The sequence below is a fragment of the Oculina patagonica genome, chromosome 6, assembly GCF_052425735.1.
Source record: "Oculina patagonica isolate OP01 chromosome 6, crgOcupat, whole genome shotgun sequence".
Classification (NCBI taxonomy): domain Eukaryota; kingdom Metazoa; phylum Cnidaria; class Anthozoa; order Scleractinia; family Oculinidae; genus Oculina; species Oculina patagonica.
This window is the reverse complement of record NC_135763.1, coordinates 422801-444231: the sequence shown is the minus strand read 5'-3', so window position 1 is coordinate 444231 and position 21431 is coordinate 422801. Positions and strand designations below refer to the sequence as shown.

General features: G+C 39.7%; 1 protein-coding gene across 2 annotated transcripts; it reads right to left on the bottom strand.

Annotated features, from left to right (window-relative positions):
• Nucleotides 1-2171: 2171 nt before the first annotated feature.
• LOC144658557 (uncharacterized) lies at nucleotides 2172-20138 on the bottom strand. 2 transcript variants are annotated; one of them, XM_078518993.1, is made up of 12 exons: nucleotides 19809-20138; nucleotides 17846-17998; nucleotides 15088-15141; nucleotides 10396-12126; nucleotides 7736-7837; nucleotides 7185-7245; nucleotides 6152-6390; nucleotides 5428-5514; nucleotides 4789-4943; nucleotides 3777-3931; nucleotides 3018-3145; nucleotides 2172-2430 (listed from the first exon to the last, which is right to left on the bottom strand). In XM_078518993.1, exons 1-12 carry the CDS (start codon nucleotides 19881-19883, stop codon nucleotides 2299-2301), a joined length of 3072 nt encoding a protein of 1023 aa, XP_078375119.1. In that variant the 5' UTR covers nucleotides 19884-20138; the 3' UTR covers nucleotides 2172-2298. The 2 variants fall into 2 exon arrangements, with proteins under 2 accessions (XP_078375119.1, XP_078375121.1); XM_078518995.1 differs by lacking the exons at nucleotides 15088-15141; nucleotides 17846-17998; nucleotides 19809-20138 and adding an exon at nucleotides 13178-13282.
• Nucleotides 20139-21431: the final 1293 nt, after the last annotated feature.

The following is a 21431-nucleotide window of genomic DNA, read 5'->3' as shown; positions in this document are numbered from 1 at the left end:
AACCCCGGGGAATTTCCGTTGGGAAAAGTGCGTTCCATTTAGACAGGTCTCATTCGCTCACAGGCTCCTCTCTGTTTTGTTTCTGTTGCTCTCTCGAATCGTCCGCGAAAGATGTTTATACTCAAGTGCGTGATGAATGAATCATGTATAGTTGGCGGGAAAATCTGATAAATTCAAGATTATGGGGTAATTAGTTCCTTGCAGCGGCTGCAACTTTCATGACTCTGTACCACAATAGTAACGCTTTTTTGACTTTGTCAGCATATTCGATCGATGAATAAATACTTCTTTCAAGGCTTGGCTTCAGGGACAAATTTTACCTACCATTTATCGTGGGTTTTTTGTAGGACTATCAATACTTAGTGAGCACTCGTTTAAACACTTAAACCCTGAAAACTAACATGAAGAACTTATAGACTAATAGAGACCCGCATTTTAGTTGAGGAGCCGTGAGACCCGGCTGTGAAAAAGGCTTGGAACTAGTCAGAAAGACGAGAAATCTGTAAATGGAACACGAATTTCCATTGGGAAGTTTCCGCCGGGAAAACGGGACTACCTTTTCAGGTTGACCGTTTATTTCGGGAATTTTCCAGTGGAACGAACCGAAAAGTCGTGTTCCATTTACATCCCACCCGGAATTTCCGGAAATTTTTTGTAAATGGTAAACACCCCCATCTGTGTGTGTAACAATGCAGTTCACTATCCGTTAAAGAGGTCTAGCAGTAAATCAGACATCCCTTTGTTATTGTCTGTAAAATCGGTGAATAAAGGTAAAGGTGGTCATGTTTTTGTTGCAATCCTTTTTGTCACGTGACACGAGAATATGTGTGTGTGTGTGTTTGGGGGGGGGGGGGGGGTGAGCTTAGTGCAGGGTGTTTTTGGCCAAATCGCGAAAATTAAGTCCCGCGAAATATGCCCGTTACCATCTTTATTATTTACTAAGCCCGTTCCATTTTTGCAAAATTAAGTTCCCGTATCGTGTTAAGAATGTCACGCTACAATATAACGCAACTTCTGTGGCGCGACAAAAGCAGTTTTAATTTTATTTTTTAGTGGATGAATGAAGTTCTAAAGAGGGGTGAAGAGTCTTAATTTTCCTTTAAATTAGCTAAACGCTTTTCAATATTCAAAATCTTTGACAGTCTGCAGACAGCAAAGTCCCCAGCAATCAATAAAAAGGCGCGAAAGGCGATCATTTTTTCAATAAAGCTCCAAAAAGTGACACGAGACACTAGGCCCAAAGGGCTTTTGATTACAATGCTTTGGGACACATTGCCCCTGATCACGCATGCTTGCACCCCTCCCGTCTCCGACATCAATGTAGACTGAAACAACGTTTGGTATGATAAATGCGAGTGCGGACATACTACTGAAAAAAAAAAAATGAAAACAATTTTCAGGCTCTAAGCGGGACCTTTGCGTTACCGGTGCAATGCTCTACCACTGAGCTATCAAAGCTACATGACAGCGGTCGTATCTGGGTTCGCCCTTTATGTGCGGTGGACATGATACTCGGCCCAATTATATGTGAAATAAATGAATGTGTCCAGCAGTAGCAATGGAATATACATGATAAATGCAAGTGCGGCCATACTACTGAAAAAACATGAAAATAGCTCAGTGGTAGAGCATTGCACCGGTAACGCAAAGGTCGTGGGTTCGAATCCCGCTTCGAGCCTGAAATTTTTATTTCAGGTTTCTTCAGTAGTATGGCCGCACTCGCATTTATTATATATTTTCCATTTCTACTGCTGGACACATATTCATTTATAACGTTGAGTATGAGGAGGTCTTTTGATGACTGATATTCGTTGTACCGCTTCTGCTTTTTGCGATTGATCGTTAACTATTGATGGAACTTGGCTCGCGTTTGTCCCTAACCAGAGCACGGCATGAACCAGGCACGAGTACATCGAAACGTCATTCAGCCACTGTTAAGCCGGGGAGGTCATATTCAAAGGAAAAGGTGTCGTTTCAACCTTCCTGAAATATGTCTTCAAGGATTTCTGTGCACGCAGTTGTCTAAACTAGTACTGCAATTAACTAAATATGAAATGTTGCATAACCCCCCCCCCCCCCCCCATCTGAATAAACTAAAAAGAGCACCACCAGTACGTGTTTATACAAAAAAAAAAAAAAAAAAAAAAAAAAAAACACAGCAAAAGAGTGAACACGTTGTTCCAAGCTTTATTCACGTTTAAAACGCGTTTATTTCTCCATATAAATAGTTGATTGTCTATAAAATAACTAAAAATTTGTAAAATGTATTAAAAGTTTAAGAAGCGACGTTAATAATTGTTAACTGTCGGCCGCTGGGATCACATTGGCTGCGCAAACGATGAGTCTGCTTTTAGCGGGATGTGTTTCCACAGTGAGTTCATCGCTTGAAGCTTCCGTGTCAAGGCTTAGAAGATACACAGACCTGTTACCCTGCAAAACAGTAATAGCAATGCACGCCTGTTTAGTTGAGATAGCAAATCAGGGAAGCCATTAAATATTCGCCAATAAGTTCCGATAATCCTCCGGGTTGCATTCAGTGGTGTTTTCCCGCCAAAATGTGCCGCATCCGTCGCGGCTTCCAGTTGTTTTCCCGCCAGTTGCTACGTCTGTCAGGCTCACGGCTTCCAGGTATTTTCCGCCGAAATCTGAGCATACCATAAAATAAGTTCGTGTGCACAGTAAAACAATGAGCGGGAAAAACCAGTAGTGTACCTGAGTTAAGCACTATCGCAAGAACAAAATCAAATTTATCCGATCTAGGCAAACACAACACCTTCGTTAAACTAGCGCAATAAACCAAACAGAAATCGTCGTATAATTTGCAATCGGTGTGAAGCGCGTGAAAATCGCATTGACTTGGTGCGTGTTCTGACTGGCTTAGTGGTCGGGAATTGTTGTTTTTCGAAGAGCCGTTACAATTTGCCGCGTAACGAGTTGGCCCGATCAGTTGCACTGTGTGATATACAACAATCAAAGGAAAACTTTCAGAACTTTGTGTGTTCTTGGAGTTTTCTTACCTGTACTAGTGGATATTGAATGCTGGCATTCAGCAGTACCGAGCGAACTCCATTGTCACCACCAAAACTAAGACAAACTTCGTCACCATTAAAATCAGCTTTGACACAAAACAAAACCACTTTGGTGCCTAAAAAAGGTCAAAGCAAACATAGAGGTTTAACCATTGCTAATCAGACTCATACCCGGGGGTTTGGTTTGAGGGTCAGCGAGACGATTGTCGACATTCCAGGCTAAACAATGACGTGAGTAAATCATTGATTGGAAGACTTGTACAACGAAGAAGCACTTTAGGCTGGTTCACAAGTGCGACGCAAATGCAAGCGCAAATTGAAGCGACGTTCACATATAGAACGCAAAAAAACCAAAGATACGCGAAAGCAGTTGAAGACTATTTCCAAGATGGCGGACAAGCCACGCCTCGCTTGCTTGCATTTGAGCTTGCAGTGTTGAAACGTGAAGCAAGCGCAAACGCTAGCGCAAGCCAGGTGCATTCCTCGCGCTTGCACTTGTGCTGGCGTTTGCGTTGTGCTAGTTAAGCCGTGTTTTTTCTTGCTTTTGCGCTTACGTCTGCGTTTACGTTTGCATCGTATGTGTGAACCAGCCCATAACGACAACGTTTTATCCTGAGTTTTCTTTGTCAATGCGAGTATGAATAAATTGAAACCGTGAAAGACAATAGAGATGACGCTAAAAGAGAACGGCCACCAAACGAAACAGAGAGGATGATTCAGTCATCAACAACATACAGCTGGCCTTACCTTGAGTTCCCTTGTTCGGGTTATATTTAAGTGTAAACGTTACACTGTCTTTCTCCCCTGGGGCAATACAGCGGTACGGCATCACCCACGGGAGCCGTAAAGTGCCGGCTGTTCCCAGGCACTTGCCTAGTGCAACCTGCAGTGTGCTCTCCAGGCTGAAAAACGACAAGGAAAAGCAGTCGAGAACCCTTGGCCATATTAATTAAAATATATTGGCAATTAATAAACAAACAATGACAAATAGTATTATAGCGATTTTGACGTGAGTGTCGAAAGTAATTTCCGTTTGCTTTGAGTTTTTCGTTACTAAGCTTAGTGACTAATTTAAAACACTCAGTGCCACTTTCTCAGCCAATCAGAAGTAGGACCAAAACCAATCGTGACTCGTTCGCGCGCGTTTTCACGCCCTTGGTTGGCTCACTGAGTTGTCTATGTCCTTTGTGATTGGTCAGAGCGATTACTTTGGTTTTGTTTTTACGAAACTCAGGGCGGGCCCGTTTATATGGAGGACAGTTGTCCCTGGTAGGAGGGTTACTCTCCCCCGAGCCATCTTTGCCGAGCGCTTACCGGTATATGAGAAAAGTTGTCCCTGTTGACTGAGCCAAAACTTGGCCCTATCGGTTCAAAAGACTGGCGAGTATTGTTTTAAAACATCTAATATGACGGCCTTTTCTAAAATCAGGAACGACCAAGACCATTTCTTGGACGAATTTACCGAAAAAAAAATCGGCGTTCTTGACTTTTCTTCGCCGATTTTTTTTTTCCCGTATATGCTTTTCCCTGCCCCAACTAACTGCCCCTGGGTCTCCGAGGATGACTACACGAATTGTTTAATAAAAATAATTGTTAAATATAGGTACGGTAAATTAAAGGCATCGGCTTCAAAATTGTTTAAAAATAAACAATAGCAGTAACGAAATTTTGAGGACAACTTTGTTAATTCATCCTTGAGGTCGCGTGTAAAGTTTATGGCAATCCACTCTGTCGCCATCAACTGAGGAACAGTACTAACCTTTTTTCGTGTTTTTGGAGCAGGTTTTGTATATCAACATGTTGATTTCTTAAGGCGATTTGAATGGCAGTTTGTTCGTAGTTGGACTGGGCTTTAGTGTCGACTCCATTCTTCAGCAAAACTTCCACTACTTCTTCATGACCCTTCTTACAAGCCTAAAAAATTAAAACAGATAAAAATTAGTTTTGCAGCCGGCCTAAAGAAACAGAGGTACAGCTAAAGAAAACTGTCCAATTGCTGTTCTTGCAACTTAGCTAACTCTAATCCGCACAAAAAAGTTGGTTATTGCATTTGTAGCGAAACTCAAACTCCATTCTTCAAACTCCGAATTTTCAATCAATGGACAGCCCAAATGTTCCATCATAGAAAATCAGTAGTTCGTATAATCACTTCGCAAACGAATCCAACTCGAAAACGGGGTGTCTGTTATATTGAAAGAACTGACTTCTTAACAAATAATTGCCTCATACAATATTTTTCATTTGTTAAAGCATTTCAGTATCTCTCGAAAATTGCGGAAAATGTGGCCAAAAAAAACTTAAAAAAAACTTAGCAAATAGAGATGTGCTTCACTTGAAGTTGTGACATAAATTATTTATTCAATATTCGCGCATGTTAGTGTTGGGGATACCCACTGACCTTCATGAGTGCTGTTTCTCCTGCCGTCTGTTGCCAGTTGATGTGAGCCCCAGACTCCAGCAGAATCTGCACGGTTTCTGGAAAACCCTAAAAACAATCATTGTTTCGATGTCTGATTAGTTAATCACACTACCCGCAACGGAAACATTTTGATCCTTGTGCTTGGTCGCTTATGCTTGCGTCGAGGCCATTTTCGCGGTGCAATAAAGAGCTCTTTAGCCTGATTGGACTAGCAACGCAAGCACAGCGCAAGCATAACAGCATTTGAGCCTTGTGACTAGCAAACATCGTGGTCTTATCGCTTGTGCTTCTGCCCACGTTCGTTTTCACTGATTTGGCATAAACTACTTGCGCTTGCGCTTGCGTCGCTACGTGGTTGCCACAGACATCAGTTTTCAAAATGCCCTGACTTTTCCCTGATAAAATCAATTTTCCCTGACCAAATATATACAAAATGTCAGATAAAGTCACAGCCTCCGGCCTACGCTTCCAAAAGAAAAACATTGCTGTGATCACATTGACCTGAAATGGCTCTTCCATCCTTTAATGGTATTAAGTCAGAGGTGTTATAATTTCAATTTTCCCTGACTTTTCTTCAAAATGTCAATTTTCCCTGACTCAGAATAAAATTCATTGACTTTTCCCTGTCCTTCAAGAATTTTAATTTCCCTGACCACTTCCTGACCTGTGGGAACCCTGCGCTAAAGAAAACCAGGCTTAGTACCTGTTCGGCAGCGTGCATCAGCGCTGTCATGGCGGTTCTTTTCTGTACAGTATTTACACCAGCTCCTCTTCTCAGTAGAAGTCTCACAATCTCATACTGACCACTCGTCGCCGCCCACATCAGAAGAGTCATTCCTGACGCTGTATCTATGGCAACGTCATCCGGGTTAAAGCCGGGCACAGCAAGGGCTCGTCTGACCAGCATGACGTCACCTTCTTGAATCGCTTGCCTTAGGGCGGCTAAATGGCAGAAGGAAAAAAAAACACAAAATACATAAACAAACCTCGAGAGGGAACCACGTCACGATTAATAAATGCATTATTGGCAATATACAACCTCGAAATAATAGTCAACTATTCCGGCCCTATCCCAGAAATTTGTCAAATTTATGTTTATAGGACATATGGTCATTCTTTTAGGTGGCACGGAATGATATATGAAAAAAAAAACCAGCATGTTCATTGTCCCGTTGATGAAGGCGCTCAACTCTCACAGTGAATATCTAGCAGTAAGGACATTTATAACTGAACTCGAGTTCGTCTTTTCAGCTATTTTTCCTTGCCGATCAAAAACAATTGTTCTCAGACCAGATTTTTGAACAGCCAGAATTTATAATTGTGTCGCAGGAAACTTAAAAATAATGCTCCATTTTTATAAACAATTGCTATTTTCGAGCACTAAAACTGTTTAAAAGCGCGTTTGGCTTCGGATAGCTCGGATGGAAAATGGATAACAGTCAGATTTGACAACGTTAGCCAACGTTTTCAAGGTGTTTCCGCGCGCCTTAAAAAAAAAAATCGATATTTATATCCAAAGTTTGTTTTCCATCCCCCAAATAAAGGTTATATCTTCAGTTCAATGTTCAAAGATAATGTTTTTCATGGTTAACGTTGGCTACCACTTATTTCAGAACAGTTAAGACCAAAAAATTGCGAAATCCCCGTGACATAGTCCCTTTAAAGATCCCGGGGACAACGTCGTAACCACTCGGAAACCACATTTGCTAATCATTGCATGTTACACTATCTCTTACCCCATGACAGGTTTAGCGGGTCTACAGCTGGAGAAGAGGCTCTGTCGGCTACGTTCGATTCCTACAAAGACCAAGAAAAGATTTAACTACCCTTTTTAAAATCTTTTAAACGTTTTCCGCACAATGCAATCCTGATAAATTAAATGTCTCTTTTATGCAAAAGCTCTAATATAGAGTCGAAGCTAAATTACTACAAACTTGAACACACATACAGTGGAGTTCTAATTTTTTGAGCAAAAAAAACTCCCAATTTCTCGAACCAATTTCCGTGTCCCTAGGAGATTCAAGAAATCAGTGTTTCGCTGTGTAGTAAAGACGTGGCTTTAGTATTTTGTAGAAAACGTTAACCTTCACATTCGTTGTTTTAAGAGCGACCTCTCTTTCGACTTTGCTGTTTCATCTTAGCTCTGATTAGCAGCAACACAGCTGTCAAGGCCGGTTTTACTGGTTTGACTGAAAAAAAAAAAAAAAAAAAAAAAAAAAACAAAAAAAAGAAAAAACCACCAATAGAACACAGCTGAGTTTCTCTAAGAGTGAAATAGTTTACTCACCTCCACCTCGTTAAAAAAGGAATGTGGCGAGTAGTCATCCAAATCAAACTCAAAATCACTCAGGTCGTCCTCCCCGTCTGATATGTCCTCCATTCCGCTGTCCTGATACAACACAAACCAACACAAAAATCATGTCCCGTTAAAGCATCTTTATTTTTTCTTGTAGCTAAGTAACTATCTTGTTCCAGCGTTTTCTCTTTTTAATGTAGGATAAAAGCCCTGGGAACGATGGTATTTAGTTGTTACAATACTGCAACAACGAAATCTGGAAAAAATGTAACACGTCTGGGACGTGTTGAACGTTAAATGGCCGTATTTATCTCGTATATAGAACAAGTTGCTTTTTTGCCGTTCAAGCACTCGTGCATCCTCGGAGACCCAGGGGCAGTTAGTGGGGGCGGGGAAAAGTCTATACGGGCGAAAAAAAAAATCGGCGAAGAAAAGTCAAGTTCTTGTCTTTTCTTCGCCGATTTTTTTCGCCCCTGGGTCTCCGAGGATGGCACTCGTGAAGTTTACGATTTTTATCATCCAATTAAAACAGAGCACGAGCACTCGAGAGACTACTACAAAAGCTGTCAAGCCCAAAAACTGCAGGCTCAGGTTGGTCTCAAAGACCGGCATTCGTCATCAACGGGCACTTGTATCGCCGACCAACAATACCGAAAGAGTTTTATTAATCTACCCCCTCTTTTTCTTCTCTAACAAGCGCCCCCCCACCCCCCCCCCCAAAAAAAAAAAGAAGAAAAAATCTAGAAGTTAATATTTTTAATATGCCCTCCCCTTTCTCTAGTAAGCCCTCCCCCGTCCTTAGATGGTAAATCATAACAATATATAAACAAGGGAAACAAGGCAACTTCACGCTTTAACAAGTATTCAACCGCCACATTTACTTGCTGTTGTTGCTATTTTTCAAAAAATGTATGTATGAACAAACAGCACTAAACAGCCTCCTGCATTCTTTTTACGGCGTACTCTAGCTGGTATGCAAGTTGAAATAAGCCCCCAGTCTCTGATGAGCCCCTTCCTACTAAGCACCCCTCCCCCATCAAAGTCTCAAAAGGAAATAGGCTCCCCCAGGGGGGATTGGGGGGGGGGGCTTAATATATTCTTACGGTAAGTACAGTCTATCTCAGATGAACTGTATGTTTAAAGCTAAAAAAGCAACATTATTAGTTTGGTCACAAAAAAATTGAAAAGGTAATTATAAATTGCATACGAAAATTTATCTACCTTGGTTCTCGAGCCCGAGTCAACTAAGCCACATTTTTAAGGTTTTAGAACCAAGTGAAGTCCAATTTAGCCTGTTATTATACGAGTGGTAATGAAATCGGACTAAAAGAAAGCGGAATATAATTTGTTTGAAAAGGAGAATGAGACTGAATTGAGCGCAACGAACATCTGTTACCGATTTAACTTGTGTATAAAAATATCGAGGAAGAAATTTAGAAAAGCGAAGCCTGCAAACAATTTATCACATTTACGCCAAAATTTAAGGAAAAGCCATTTGTGAAAACTTTTTGAGGTGCAATTCCTTTTATTAAAGAAGTTTTCTTTTTAAATAGACGTCTTGTGTGTTTTTGTCGCAAGAACTGTGCCATATTGTGTGCCAGCAAGACCAATCAAAATACTAGACTTGCACCAAGTCGCCCTCTATTGGCGAGCGAAGCGAGCCACGCGTCGCGAAGCGACGACCGCGAGTGCGCGTAGAAGGACTTTGAGAAAGTCTATCAAAATACAAACGACGCAAGTGAACGTTACAAACTTGACTGTCCTAAAATAGGTTTATTATCTTTATTCAATCCCCGAAAACAGGTTCTTTTGGCTGCGTTTTACTAGTTTCCTGGCGCTATTTGTTATTGAAGCGGATAAAAAACTTAATTTATTCAAAACGGATATCTTTGGGTAAACCTTTCATCTGCATCGCAAGACCTAACCTGTGATAAATCACTTGTTCAAGTCTAAATTTTAATCACCTTTTTTTACTTCAATGTGAGCGGAGAAAAATATTTTTCGCTTCGCATTTCGTGAACACGCAATCGAAGCTGGTACTTCGCAGCGAGTCGTCTTAGGGAAAAAAAGCGCATTCTATCACACGGTTAAAACGTGTCGTGCCAACGAAACACGGTCTTTGTTATACAAATTCAACTGAAAATTCACTTCCGTGAATATTTAATCCTTTTTCGATTTTTGATATTTTTCATTAGATTTACAAAATATAATCGAAATCAAACAGTTGCATACTTACCTGCTATAAGATGAGTAATTGAATGTGATTTAATCCACTGAGTTTGAGGCACCTGTTGTATTTCTTATTAGTGAAGCGAATAAATTCTACGAATTTTAAGGTCAGTAATTAACGATCAGTGTTTTGATCAGTACATGAACATTACAGAACGAATAAAATTAGCGAACGAAATCTCGCACAGGAAAATGAGAACCGCGAATTTCGAACAAATTCAAGCTGTAGACTGATCAGTAAAACTAAAGTCATATTTTAAGCTAGAAACCGACCGCTGCTCTGGATCACGACCTAACCGAACTTTAACAATTAGAAGTGAGAGACAAACGTGTCCAAATAACACAATTTGCATGAATTTAAAACAAAATAACACGTTACCAACAACGCAATGCTTCTTATCACTTAAAAAAAAAACACTTACCCAAGATCTAAAATTCCCTGTCTCATCTTGTGTCTTGTCCTGTTCTTTTCCACTATCTTCATTTTTTCCTTCTTTCTTTGCTGGTGGAGCTGTTGATAAGGGTTTTACTTTGCTTTCACTGTCATTCCCACTCTGCTGAATAATTGCACCGATTAAATCTCCATCCATAAGCGGAACAGACTTAGTTTTATTCTGCATGGGTAGCAAATCCGCTGTGGTGGAAGCGATATTGTATTTATCCGTTTTTCCCTGTGCATCGTTCATTGCCCCTGCAGCTGAATATTCTGTACTGGCAGAGTTTTGTTGTGTAACTACTGTTTTGTCGATCGACAAACGCTTTTTAAACTCTCTGAGCGATTTCGGTCGTCCTTCAGTTCTTCTCGCTTTGCCCTTGTTTTTCTTCTCGCCTCCTAGTCTTTTCATAGTAACGATACCCTGATTGTACAGCTGTGACGTGTCTTCGTCAACAGAGGTTCTCGTGGCGGATTTTTCCATCTCATTATTTTCCCGCCGTATCACGCTTCCCACGAAAACGCTGTTTTCAGCAAACGATCCTTTCACAAGTGACACTGGTGACAATTTCGAGCTCGAATTTGTTGCCGTGGTAGAATCATCTGTCACGCTTGATAAAGCCGCGCTTTTCTGTTCGGATTTATTATTTTTCTCCAAGCCCCCAACAAGAGGATTGTTTACTTTCATTGTCATCCTTAACGTTTTCATTTTTGACACTGAAAGCTTGGAAGACAATTCAGGCCGAGTAAGAGAAGTTGTCACTTGGTTTGAATTCTCGTCAGTCTCTTGTCCCGGTTCGTCAAAAACTTTGGTCGCCTCTATTTCAAACCCTTGCAGGTTTTTGCGCGACTTCAAGAAGGACTCCCTGCCATTTGCATCTAGTGAAACTCCTGTTCTGCTCTCGAAACTAAAGTCTATCGGAGGAAAGATGTCAAATTCTGAACGTTCGTTATTTTTCTTCGCTTGATTTTCAACGGACAAGGATTTCTTAACCTTTTTCTTTTTTCCCACACTATTTTCTTCTTTTCCTAAACGATCTTTTCCAGCCTCCTGGATGACAGACTTGTCCTTTTTATTCTTCTTTTTCAACTTGGTTTTTGCCGAATCTAGAGAGGATTTCACTTGCATTTTCTCTCCCTCCTCCTCAGACTCACTTTGTGAAGATATTACTATGCATTCTTTTATTACGGTGGGTTTAGAATCTTGTGAACTATATTCCCGTTCATCGTCAGTTGTACCCTGCGAAGAAATTTCAATAACTTCGAAGGGATTCTGCTCTGAACACACAGCGCTCGTATCACCAGCACTCGGTTCAGACTTTTCCTGCTTTGTTTCCGACGAAGCCACGAAATCACTTCGGATTTCCGAGTGAGAGTGATCCTGATAGTGTTCCTGCTTCTTCCGGAGCGAAACGAGAGCAAGTTCTTTGCTGGCTTGACGAGTTAATCCCAAGGGAGCGATTTCCGGCACATCTAGAAGCAATAATTCCGAGGGAACGAGAGAGGGAGAAAAATAGTAGCCATCTTTTGGCGGTCTCCCTCGCTTTTTCTTCGTCGTGTTTCCCTCGCTCAAATCTGGTGACGTGGAACTGCTGCCATCTAAACTAATTTTTTCTTCCATTCCTTCAATGCCTTTTTCCAACATGCGATGTTTTGGGGGACGACCTCTTCTCCTTTTTTCTGGCGGTGTAATCATTTCGCTTTCGTCGTCGTTTTGATCCTGACAAGAAAAATTTACCATGTTTAATATCAATTTGAGCTCATATTCAATGCGCTTCCTGTATTTTAGCTTTAAAAGGGTTTCCCACTGACTTTTGACATCACGTGACCTCGTCAATCAAACGAACAGGTGAATGGTTTTCAGATATGACAAGAAAACATCAAAACTAGTGAAGTTGTAAATGTTACAACCTTGCGCTCAGAAAAGCAATGGAGTAAAAAGCTTTTAAACATGCTTGGTGCAGATGAGTTCCTATCGATAGAAGAGTAATTTACACGGCAAAAGACAAAAAATTAAATTAATACAGGCGTTAGGACGGGACAGATTTAGGCCCCGTCCACACTGACTTGGGAAAATTTGAAAACGCATCTTTTATCCCCGGTTAGGCCAACCGTCCACACTGAACCGGCGTTTTCGGTCACCGAAAACAGGACTTTTCAAAAACGCTCACCAATGAAGCGTATCGTTTTCAAATTTACCCATTTTAACATTTATTTTGGGGGTTGGCGCGCTTGAAAAAAAAAAAAAAAAAAAAAAAACCCCGAAAATAATAAAATAAAACATTTTACGCGGCGTTTTCAAATATCTCCGTTTTCAAATTTACCCGGGTCAGTGTGGACGGGGCCTCAAAGTTTTGAGTATGAATGGAACTATTAGTCAAATCGTCAACCACTTATACTAGTTATTTCCACGTAGACCTACTAGTAGTCAAGTCAAGACGAAGTCAAGTCTATTGTGGTTCTATTATCTTAGTGAATTTCGCACGCAATTTTCAGTCTGCTGTCACGCATCAGATCAAGAAAGTAAAAACACGCCGCCCAGATCACAAAATTGACGAGCCCTGTTAGAATATCGGAGGATAGGTAAAAGGGTAAAAAATAGAGCAGATTTAAAGTGGGGTTTGAAGCACGAGCAAACAGAGTTTCTTTCTCGCGAATGCAACGAAAGGGAACGAAAGAACCAAAAAGGAGCGAGTTTCTGCCAAACAGTAAAGTTGCAGCTTGACATAAACTAAGTGTTGACATAAACTAGGGTGATCAGAAGCACATACCTGGATTGCTACAAAAATCAAATCATGTACGCACGACACAGTGTCTGAACGCTATCCATGTGATCTTCTAAACGTTATTTTTGTACAAGGCGTCTTGCGTCATGGCGGGAACTAAGCATTTTAAATTCTAACGTACGGTCGTTCATGCTCGAGCGATAGAACGCATGGTGGTCTTTCCATTAAACCAAAAAAAGAACAGTCCGCGAAGGAGAGCTTAGCAATAAATTTTTGCAACTCATGACTTTGGGTATATACTTCGCAAGGTGGGGAGGCCGAAACACGTATAAGCATTGTAGTTTCTTTTCGGTCTCCCCTCTTTGTATATTTTTTATATTATTTTTTTAAACTTAATTCTAACATTTACACAAGTCAGTGTCAAGAGGAAATCTTAGATTCTTATAGTACTGATGTCCATCCCTGACTGCAATTTTAGCACTTTTCGCTTATTTAAATTATTTCATTATATTCTTCTTTGTAAATTACACCTATGTGGCGAATTAAAAACAAAATTTCCAAAAAAATTACAAAAGAAGGTGCACCACTTTTTCAAAATCTGGAACAACCAAAATCACGCGTCCCATTGAAATTTTCGAAATTTAGCTTCGCGCGGCATAGCTGCTTGCACCGAACATGTGCAACGATATCGCTAAATTACCCGAAAAACACAAATGAACGACTAACGGGCATTTCAGTATTCCGAGGAAAAATTTAAGAAAGTTTACGTAAATAAAACACGTATTTTCGTAAGGCAGTTTTACCAAAATGAGCAATAAAATTATATTGAGTAGTGGAAATTTGCACATTTTAAACTGGGATTTTAGCTCAAACGGAGCGCCCGTTGTAAGAACTTTTAAAATAGCCATATTTGAACAGCACTTTGCGCTACTAATTTTACAATTTTCGGAAAAGGAAAACGGGGTAGTCCTCGATCTGTCGTTGTCCTAGCGGATTTGGACCCCCGGGAGTCCACATTCGCTAGCGGATTTCGACACCCCCTTCGCTAATTTGGACTCCCCAAAAACAACGAAAAAAAGTAAATCTGTTTTAATGTCAATGCGAATATTTCATGGACTTTAAAAAGATGAAATATACAAAGTACGCCCAGGTGTATACCAAAGTATGTTAAAATGTACAGCATGCACATCGCAATTATGTAATCCTCAACATCCCGTAGCAACGTTTTCCAAACGAATCAAGTGGGATTTTTGTTGACCCAAGCCTAAATTTACAATTGCATTTTGTTAGTTTGTTGTATAGCTCTGAAATAAAAACAAGTCCAACTAACAAGTACCTTATGCGTTAATGTCAAGTTGGTTTTATTATTCCAATAAATGTTCGGTTGAGTGAATTAACATAACCTAAATTAGATACCAGACGATAAGTTTGCTTTTGAACTCTAATTACATTGTTTTTGCTTTTTGTTTTAACTTTACACAATATATTCTTTTCTTCATAACGAATTATAATGAATTATGAATTATGTGCATAATTTAGAGACCAGTGGCAGTCATAGATTGTTCGAGCATCGCTTTGTATGAAGTTGTTGTATCAACTTTAATAAACATGGTAGAATTACAACGAAATATACATTTGTCTTTATCTTTAGTAACGAATTTTGTGTCGCTAATCGAGGAAAAGTTGGATAAAAGGGTTGCAAATGGAAAATTTACTGAACGTGATAGTTGATAGGGGGGGGGGGGGGGGTACAGATCCACTACCTGATTTGTACCAGAGGTCCATATCCTTTAGCAGTTTTGGACCAGGGCATTATAATTTTATCAGTTATATCAAATTGTAGGGATATGTCTTAGTTGACATCAGATTCCTATACAGACTGTGTAGTTGCACCAAGTTGGCATAAACATGTCGACTTTCTTCCAGTTGGTGATATAGGACAGCATATCACTCACCTTAACTTCATCTGCCGTATCACTGTCTTCTCCAGCCATTTCCTTGAGCCGTTTCTGTAAGCAGGAAACGTAAAATCTATTTCAATTTGTATTTAAAGAACACGCTTTATTAAGATTCAGTATTCAGTGAGTCAGTGGAGGGTTTCTGTAAGCTGTTAGGTCCTGTCCAGGGGCCCGTTTCTCGAAGGTTCCGAAAAAAGCCATAGAAAAATCTCAAACCTTATAATTACAGAGCTGTTTAATTCCATGATATTTTTCATTTGAACTGTGGTTTCCTTCATACAAAGTTTCAGGCCTTTACACTTCTCTGTTTTTAAAATACGTATAATTTAAAATGGCTTTACGGGCCCGAAAAGTTTTCGGGGCTTTCGAGAAACGGGCCCCAGCACACTGATCCGTTTTCAAAAGTGTCTGTAATAGCCAAAACCGTATGAATATATTTTTGTCCACAGAACTGCCATTTTATTTTAGTTTTTGCCTGGTTACCTGCGTTTTTGATGTGATTTTGCTTATCACCTATAAGTTTTTTCATTGAGAAAGTACTACATGTAATTTACTGCAGGTACTCATATGTCTACTTTGATTACACCTGAATACCCCGGGGGGGGGGGGGGGGGGGGACTCCCATATAAAACAGACGGAAATCCTTGTCAGAAATTTTGAATTAAACCCTTAAAAGTGGATCAAGCTTTTTTGACCCCTTAAAGATACCAAAATGCTAACAATACAATAATTATTTCTATTTCTATAATTCTTTGTGTGAAACCCTAAACGAGACCTCAGTGCACTAAATTTATACAAAATTGGCACTAAACCTGGAACACCCTGAGTAACACTGAAATCTGACATTTACATCACTAAGAGATGATGAGCATCCCTGTCTCTTTCATATGGGACTCCCCTCCCCTTGGACCTGGATACATGAGTTTATGGAGTGGGGGGAGGGGGCAGGTGTGGCGGGCAGGAGGGCAGTAGCCTGGGAGAAAAGGGGCAGAAGGTGGGAGAAGAGAAGGCTGGAAGCAGGATTCCCAAAGTAGTGGGAACTGGGAGAAATTGAGAGAATTTTTGTTATATTTTGCAATGGAAATGGAACAAAGAGGAGGGAACCACTATGGAAAGGGGCGGTAAGCGATGGTAAAAGGTAAGAAAAGTGAGAGGTTCATATCCATTGAATCACATCAGCCTCAAAGCTGAGGTCACCAGGCAAAAATCCTACATTTATTAACATAATCAGTTGTATACTGTAGTGAGAAATGGAACAAAAAAATCTAATTGAAACTGTTTATAAAGAATTTCTTATTACAGATATCTTTTCTGCACATGCCCAGTAGTACAACATGTATTTTCCAGCCTTATCCCGTTCACGCTAAGGCTGTTTTTAAAGATAACCTGCATGAGTCTTTCTGTTCACCTAACCCTCTCATCTGGAACTGATGGAAACTGAAAGTGATCAAGGATTTGTTTTGTTTTTTGCTGAGCTTTAAACAGGTTTAAAGGAAAATCAAAGATCTCTTAGAGATATCGACTTTTTTGCATGAAGTTAGTACGAGTAGAAGGTTTATCCTGGGCATTGTTGTTCGAACATATCATGGAAGAATTCAAACGTCTTTCAGTTCAAGCATTTTTTTATTTTCGCGAAGGAAATGCTGTATTTGTCAGTCGCGACGGCCGGGCGCTTTGCGACACATATACTTTGGCTTGGTTAAAAATGGTAAACTTTGACGTTTGCCTTTAATCGAAATAGTTGTTTCCTTTCGAGTTAGAAAGATTTCTACTCGGCTTAATGTAGGGTGCCCGACAAAGGTTACGCACAATAGAGTTACCTTTTGTCTCGTCACGCAATCTTAACCCCACATTGAGAAGTAAATTTTCGTTTGGATATTACCAAAAGCCGCTGCTCCTCGCGTTATTCTTTACCTTACGGCTACACATGCCATTTCTAACGACTACATTACCAGTAAAACAGTTGCTGTTTATTTTCTAATGGCGATGCATTAACTTCTGAACAGAAGCAAAAAAAACATTTAGCATTTACTGCTTCCACCGGAAGTAATTTCACAACAGGCTACAAAAAAACTTGTAAATATCACTTAACACTTTTAATGATGTTGCAATTCTAAATTGTGCAACTCAGCAGAAATAATCAATTGTCACGAAATGAGTTCCCTTTGCAACGTTTTAGTGTGTGAAACACTTGTACCAGTACAAATTTGCGTTGTTAATCGTTTTAGGTTAAATTAATATTAGCGGCTTAAGACTTGTACCAGTACAAATTGCGTTCTTAATCATTTTAAACTTCGCTGCCTTCGATCACTGAACCCCTTACATTCTTAATTGGTTAATTATGACCTTGTCTCGCCTTCTTCCCCGCTCGTCATTTTCGCCTGCTTTTTCGCTCTTCCCCACAAACCGAGAGCCTGGAACAGGCTACCTTGTGTAGTTTGTAAATTTGACAAGTCACGTTTTCTCTACAAGAACGGAAGTGTTGAAGCACAACTATAGAGTGACACTTAACAAGTCACGCGCTTTGATCACCCACGGAGGAAAGTATTCCCTTGAGAAATTAAAACAGTCCCTTGAGAGTTAACAAGAATGTGGTTGGATTCACATTTACCCCCACTTAACCGCTATTCTCCTTCATTTTGCTTGTAAACAAGCAAAAAAGTCGAAAAAAGGAACAACATAGATGTTCCTGTAATTAAGAACGACCCTGCTTAATAATCATAGCTTAATTAACTAATCACCAGATTACACTTACTGGCTTGCGGCCACGCTTCTTGTAACCTTCTTTCTTTTCCAACCAGAACCTGTCAACCAGTTCCTGACATGTAAGCAGGTTATCATTGGGTTCCCACGAGTCTTCCTCTGAACCATATCCCTCCCAACGCACTTTAAAAAGCACCTTTCCATCCTTAGGAACAGAACATGATGTACAACACTGTTAGCTCAGATAAGCAGCTGCAGTATTTAGCAAATACCAAAGGGCTAAAAAAGTCTCGATAAACATTTCAGAATAAAAATGAGCCGCTGAAATTTTACACAATGTTTCGATGTCATCATGACAGCATTTTCAAGTGACAAGACAATCAAGGTTCAACAGTGTTGTACATGTATATGCGGTGAGAGGTGTGATTATTTATTAACATATCGCGGGGATAGAAGCTGATTGCATGTTCAGGCTAGGTTTCTTCTTTCTAATAAACAGCATTTCAAAAATCAAACAGTCCAGTTTTCTGTTGCATTTCTTTAGGAGGGAAAAATTACTGGTAAGGTGGCCGATGTTATTAAGGCTGTGATCGTTCTTTAATTGCTTTTTGATAGCGGAGAACCTGTGTTCATCAATACGTTGGTGCAAATGCCGGCTGGTATAACCAACATACTCTGCATCGCAGAGATCACATTGGTAATTGTACACTATGCATTAATGGTTAATTAAAGGTGGTTTTGGTTCATGCATCTTGAGATCTTCACAGATTTTGCGACTCTTGAATACTGGTTGAAGAGTGTGATCGATTTTCTTGCTCAGGTCAGATAAATGTTTTTTCACTGCATCAGCCGACATGAGGAGACTAGTTACAGGACGAAAATTTAATTTCTTCTGTGGTCCCATGATCAATACACAAAAGACAAAAACAATTTCAGGGAACAAGTTGAAACTGTGCATTAAAGGGACCAAATCTGCCCCTGACAAGATTTTATGATGAAGATGGTAGTTCACATGAGGAGACTTGGCCATAAGTTGCTTAAACAATTCCCCTTGACTTGTGTTTTCCAGGCACATGCTCAAAGCTAAAAGTTTGGATTATTGTTTTAGCCCTTATTATACAAGCTTACTTTACTTCAGGGCCAGGTTGTTCAAAGCATGATTAAGCTAATCCAGAATTACAGTAGCAAGAATTTTGATGAGTTTGATGAGTTTTTCAACTTTTCAGTGAGGTTTTCTGTTTATATTTTCTGTCCTCCAGTTTTGACGTCGACTTATCTCAAACTCGACAAAACATAAGCAATTTAAGCACTTTTATGCAAGAGAAATTGAACCCTCGATCAACTTTCAATCCTGGGTTAGTGTACATTGGCTTTCATGCAACCCAGGTCAGTTGTGTAAAATTTTATAAAACAACTTTCAACAATCAATTGAAATTTGACAATCTTAAATGGGATGACATCCTGCTTGAAAATCAACTTTGATCAATCCTGTAAATATCGAGTAAGAAGGAAAATTTTTTGCCCCCCAGGGTTGTCGACTTTTTTGTACATGTGCACCATTGAATGAATTTAAAGAGACTATTTATTTACCAAAAAACATCGACTTGAACATCCTAATAATTACTACCGATCTTAAACTGACCGTCTGAATGATCAAACTCGTTTCTATTAAAAAACCCTTTTGTTAATTTTTTCTTTATACGAGGATCACAAATGAAAGATCGTCAATACATTCAGTTTTCACGTGCTGTGTTCAGCCTGACAAGAATCGCGCCATATTTGCTTGAAGTATGCTACGAACTCATGTCAACTTCTCAGCTTAAAGCTTCAAACATTCATATTTTTTTCTAAACTACTGGAATGAAATTCACAAACATCATAGTAAGCTTATAACATTAGTACAGTAGGTATTATTTTTTGGCGGTATGGTCGATGAATACTTTATCACTTTATGACAAACGCTTTTAATTTGCATACAAATGTTGAGCCCATATGCCTAAGACAGTTTAACTCACCTTCTTTTTGGCATCTAGTATCTTCTCCACTTCATAAATGTCGTCTGTACTGTCGGAATCGCTCTCGAAATCCATTATTTCAGAAGATTTCGCTCTTCAGTAACAGAAACTTCAGCGAGCGCGCAGCGTCGCAGCGAACGAATTCCATCTGAGTCTGCAGTCACAAAGGCAAGCGAAATGTTTATGGAACCCAGTCTACCATCGTCTTTACACTTGAATGGAAAAATAAATTTTGGTAATTTTGGTATTTTGGACTGCAGAGTAAATTGTATGCTCCTGAATGTAGCTATTTTGTCCTTGCCGCCTCTCGTCGAACCCGGCTTGAGTTGAGTAATTGTTTTACGCGTGCATTAGAACAATGAAGCTCGTGGGCACTTGGGGAGGGAGCAGGGCTTTAAAAACCTTACCGGTCAAAGGTTGATTGATTGCAAGGCTGGTACAACGGCAGGAGGGCAGAATTTATTGGCCGATATTTAAACTAGCAAAGCTAATCTTTTTCAGGGCCAGTACTATAGATAGATAGACAAGATAGACAACTTTATTTAAAGAGGGTAGCACGTAACAGAAATTCTGAAAAACCTGTGGCCCTCTATTTTTTTCAAAATTACAATTTCTAGAAATATAAAACTAATTAATTAATCTAAATAATCTAATCACAAAAAAATTAAAAACTCTAAAATTACAATAATTGATTTTAAATACAAATGATTTGTCTACTACTTCTAATTTTTTTTTTTTTTTTTTTTTTTTACAAAACTTAATTTTCTGGTTCTACTACTTCTAATACAAATATCTTTAAAAATGCTAAAAAAGGAAAGGATATAAGAAAATGTGTACATGAGTTAAAATAGATCAGGCTTTGGTTACAGAGTGTAAAAAATGTTTTTTAAGTGCAGATTTAAACGACCCAATGGTGCTCTTCTTGCGAACGTCCAGGGGAATCTTTTTCCATAACTTTATTGCTCTTACTTGAAAGGAACGACCCCCTTCAGATTCTCTGTTGTAGTAGGGGCACACCAAGTTGTATTTCCCGTAACGACTATTTCTACAATGACGGTCGGAGTTCCTGGGTAATAGTTCAGTTATATAGCTTGGGCAGTGATTTTCGTCATTAATACGCATAAATACTAAACTACTCTTTTTGAGATTTAATTCGTCCTTAAGCGGGAGCCAGTCTAGCCGTCTAAATAGCACCTCACTCCTTTCTCCGATATCAGCATCTAAAATTACTCGAGCTGCTCGCTTTTGCAGACTAGAAACACGTTTGACATTCTCTTCTGACGCAGTGCACCATGCGCATGATCCGTGCAGCATTTTTGGCTTGATCAGCGCGTTAAAATACAGTTTGCGCTCTGCGAGAGGCAAATTACGCTTAATCTGTACTATAATGTAAGGAAAGAGCTCAGAGCCGTTATTTTCCTTTCATTATACTATTGGCCCTGAAAGAGACTAGCCGGCTGCTAGTTGAAATAATGGCCAATAAATTTTGCCCTTCTGCCGTTCAGTACCAGCCTTGTAATCAATCTGGTTTTATTAACACTTAGAGTGAGCATTTCTTGAATAAAAGATGCGGCAACTGCCAACCAAGCAGTTTCATTCTTCGTTGCGTGGTCCCCTACATCC

Excerpts from the sequence above, each read along its gene's own strand:
- LOC144658557 (XM_078518993.1), bottom strand. The coding sequence starts at position 19,883 with ATGGATTTCGAGAGCGATTCCGACAGTACAGACGACATTTATGAAGTG. Across the intron at positions 7,246-7,735 it reads CCTTTTTTAACGAGGTGGAG|GAATCGAACGTAGCCGACAG; the intron begins GTGAGTAAACTA and ends TGGTCTTTGTAG. Across the intron at positions 2,431-3,017 it reads TTCAATATCCACTAGTACAG|GGTAACAGGTCTGTGTATCT; the intron begins GTAAGAAAACTC and ends ACTGTTTTGCAG.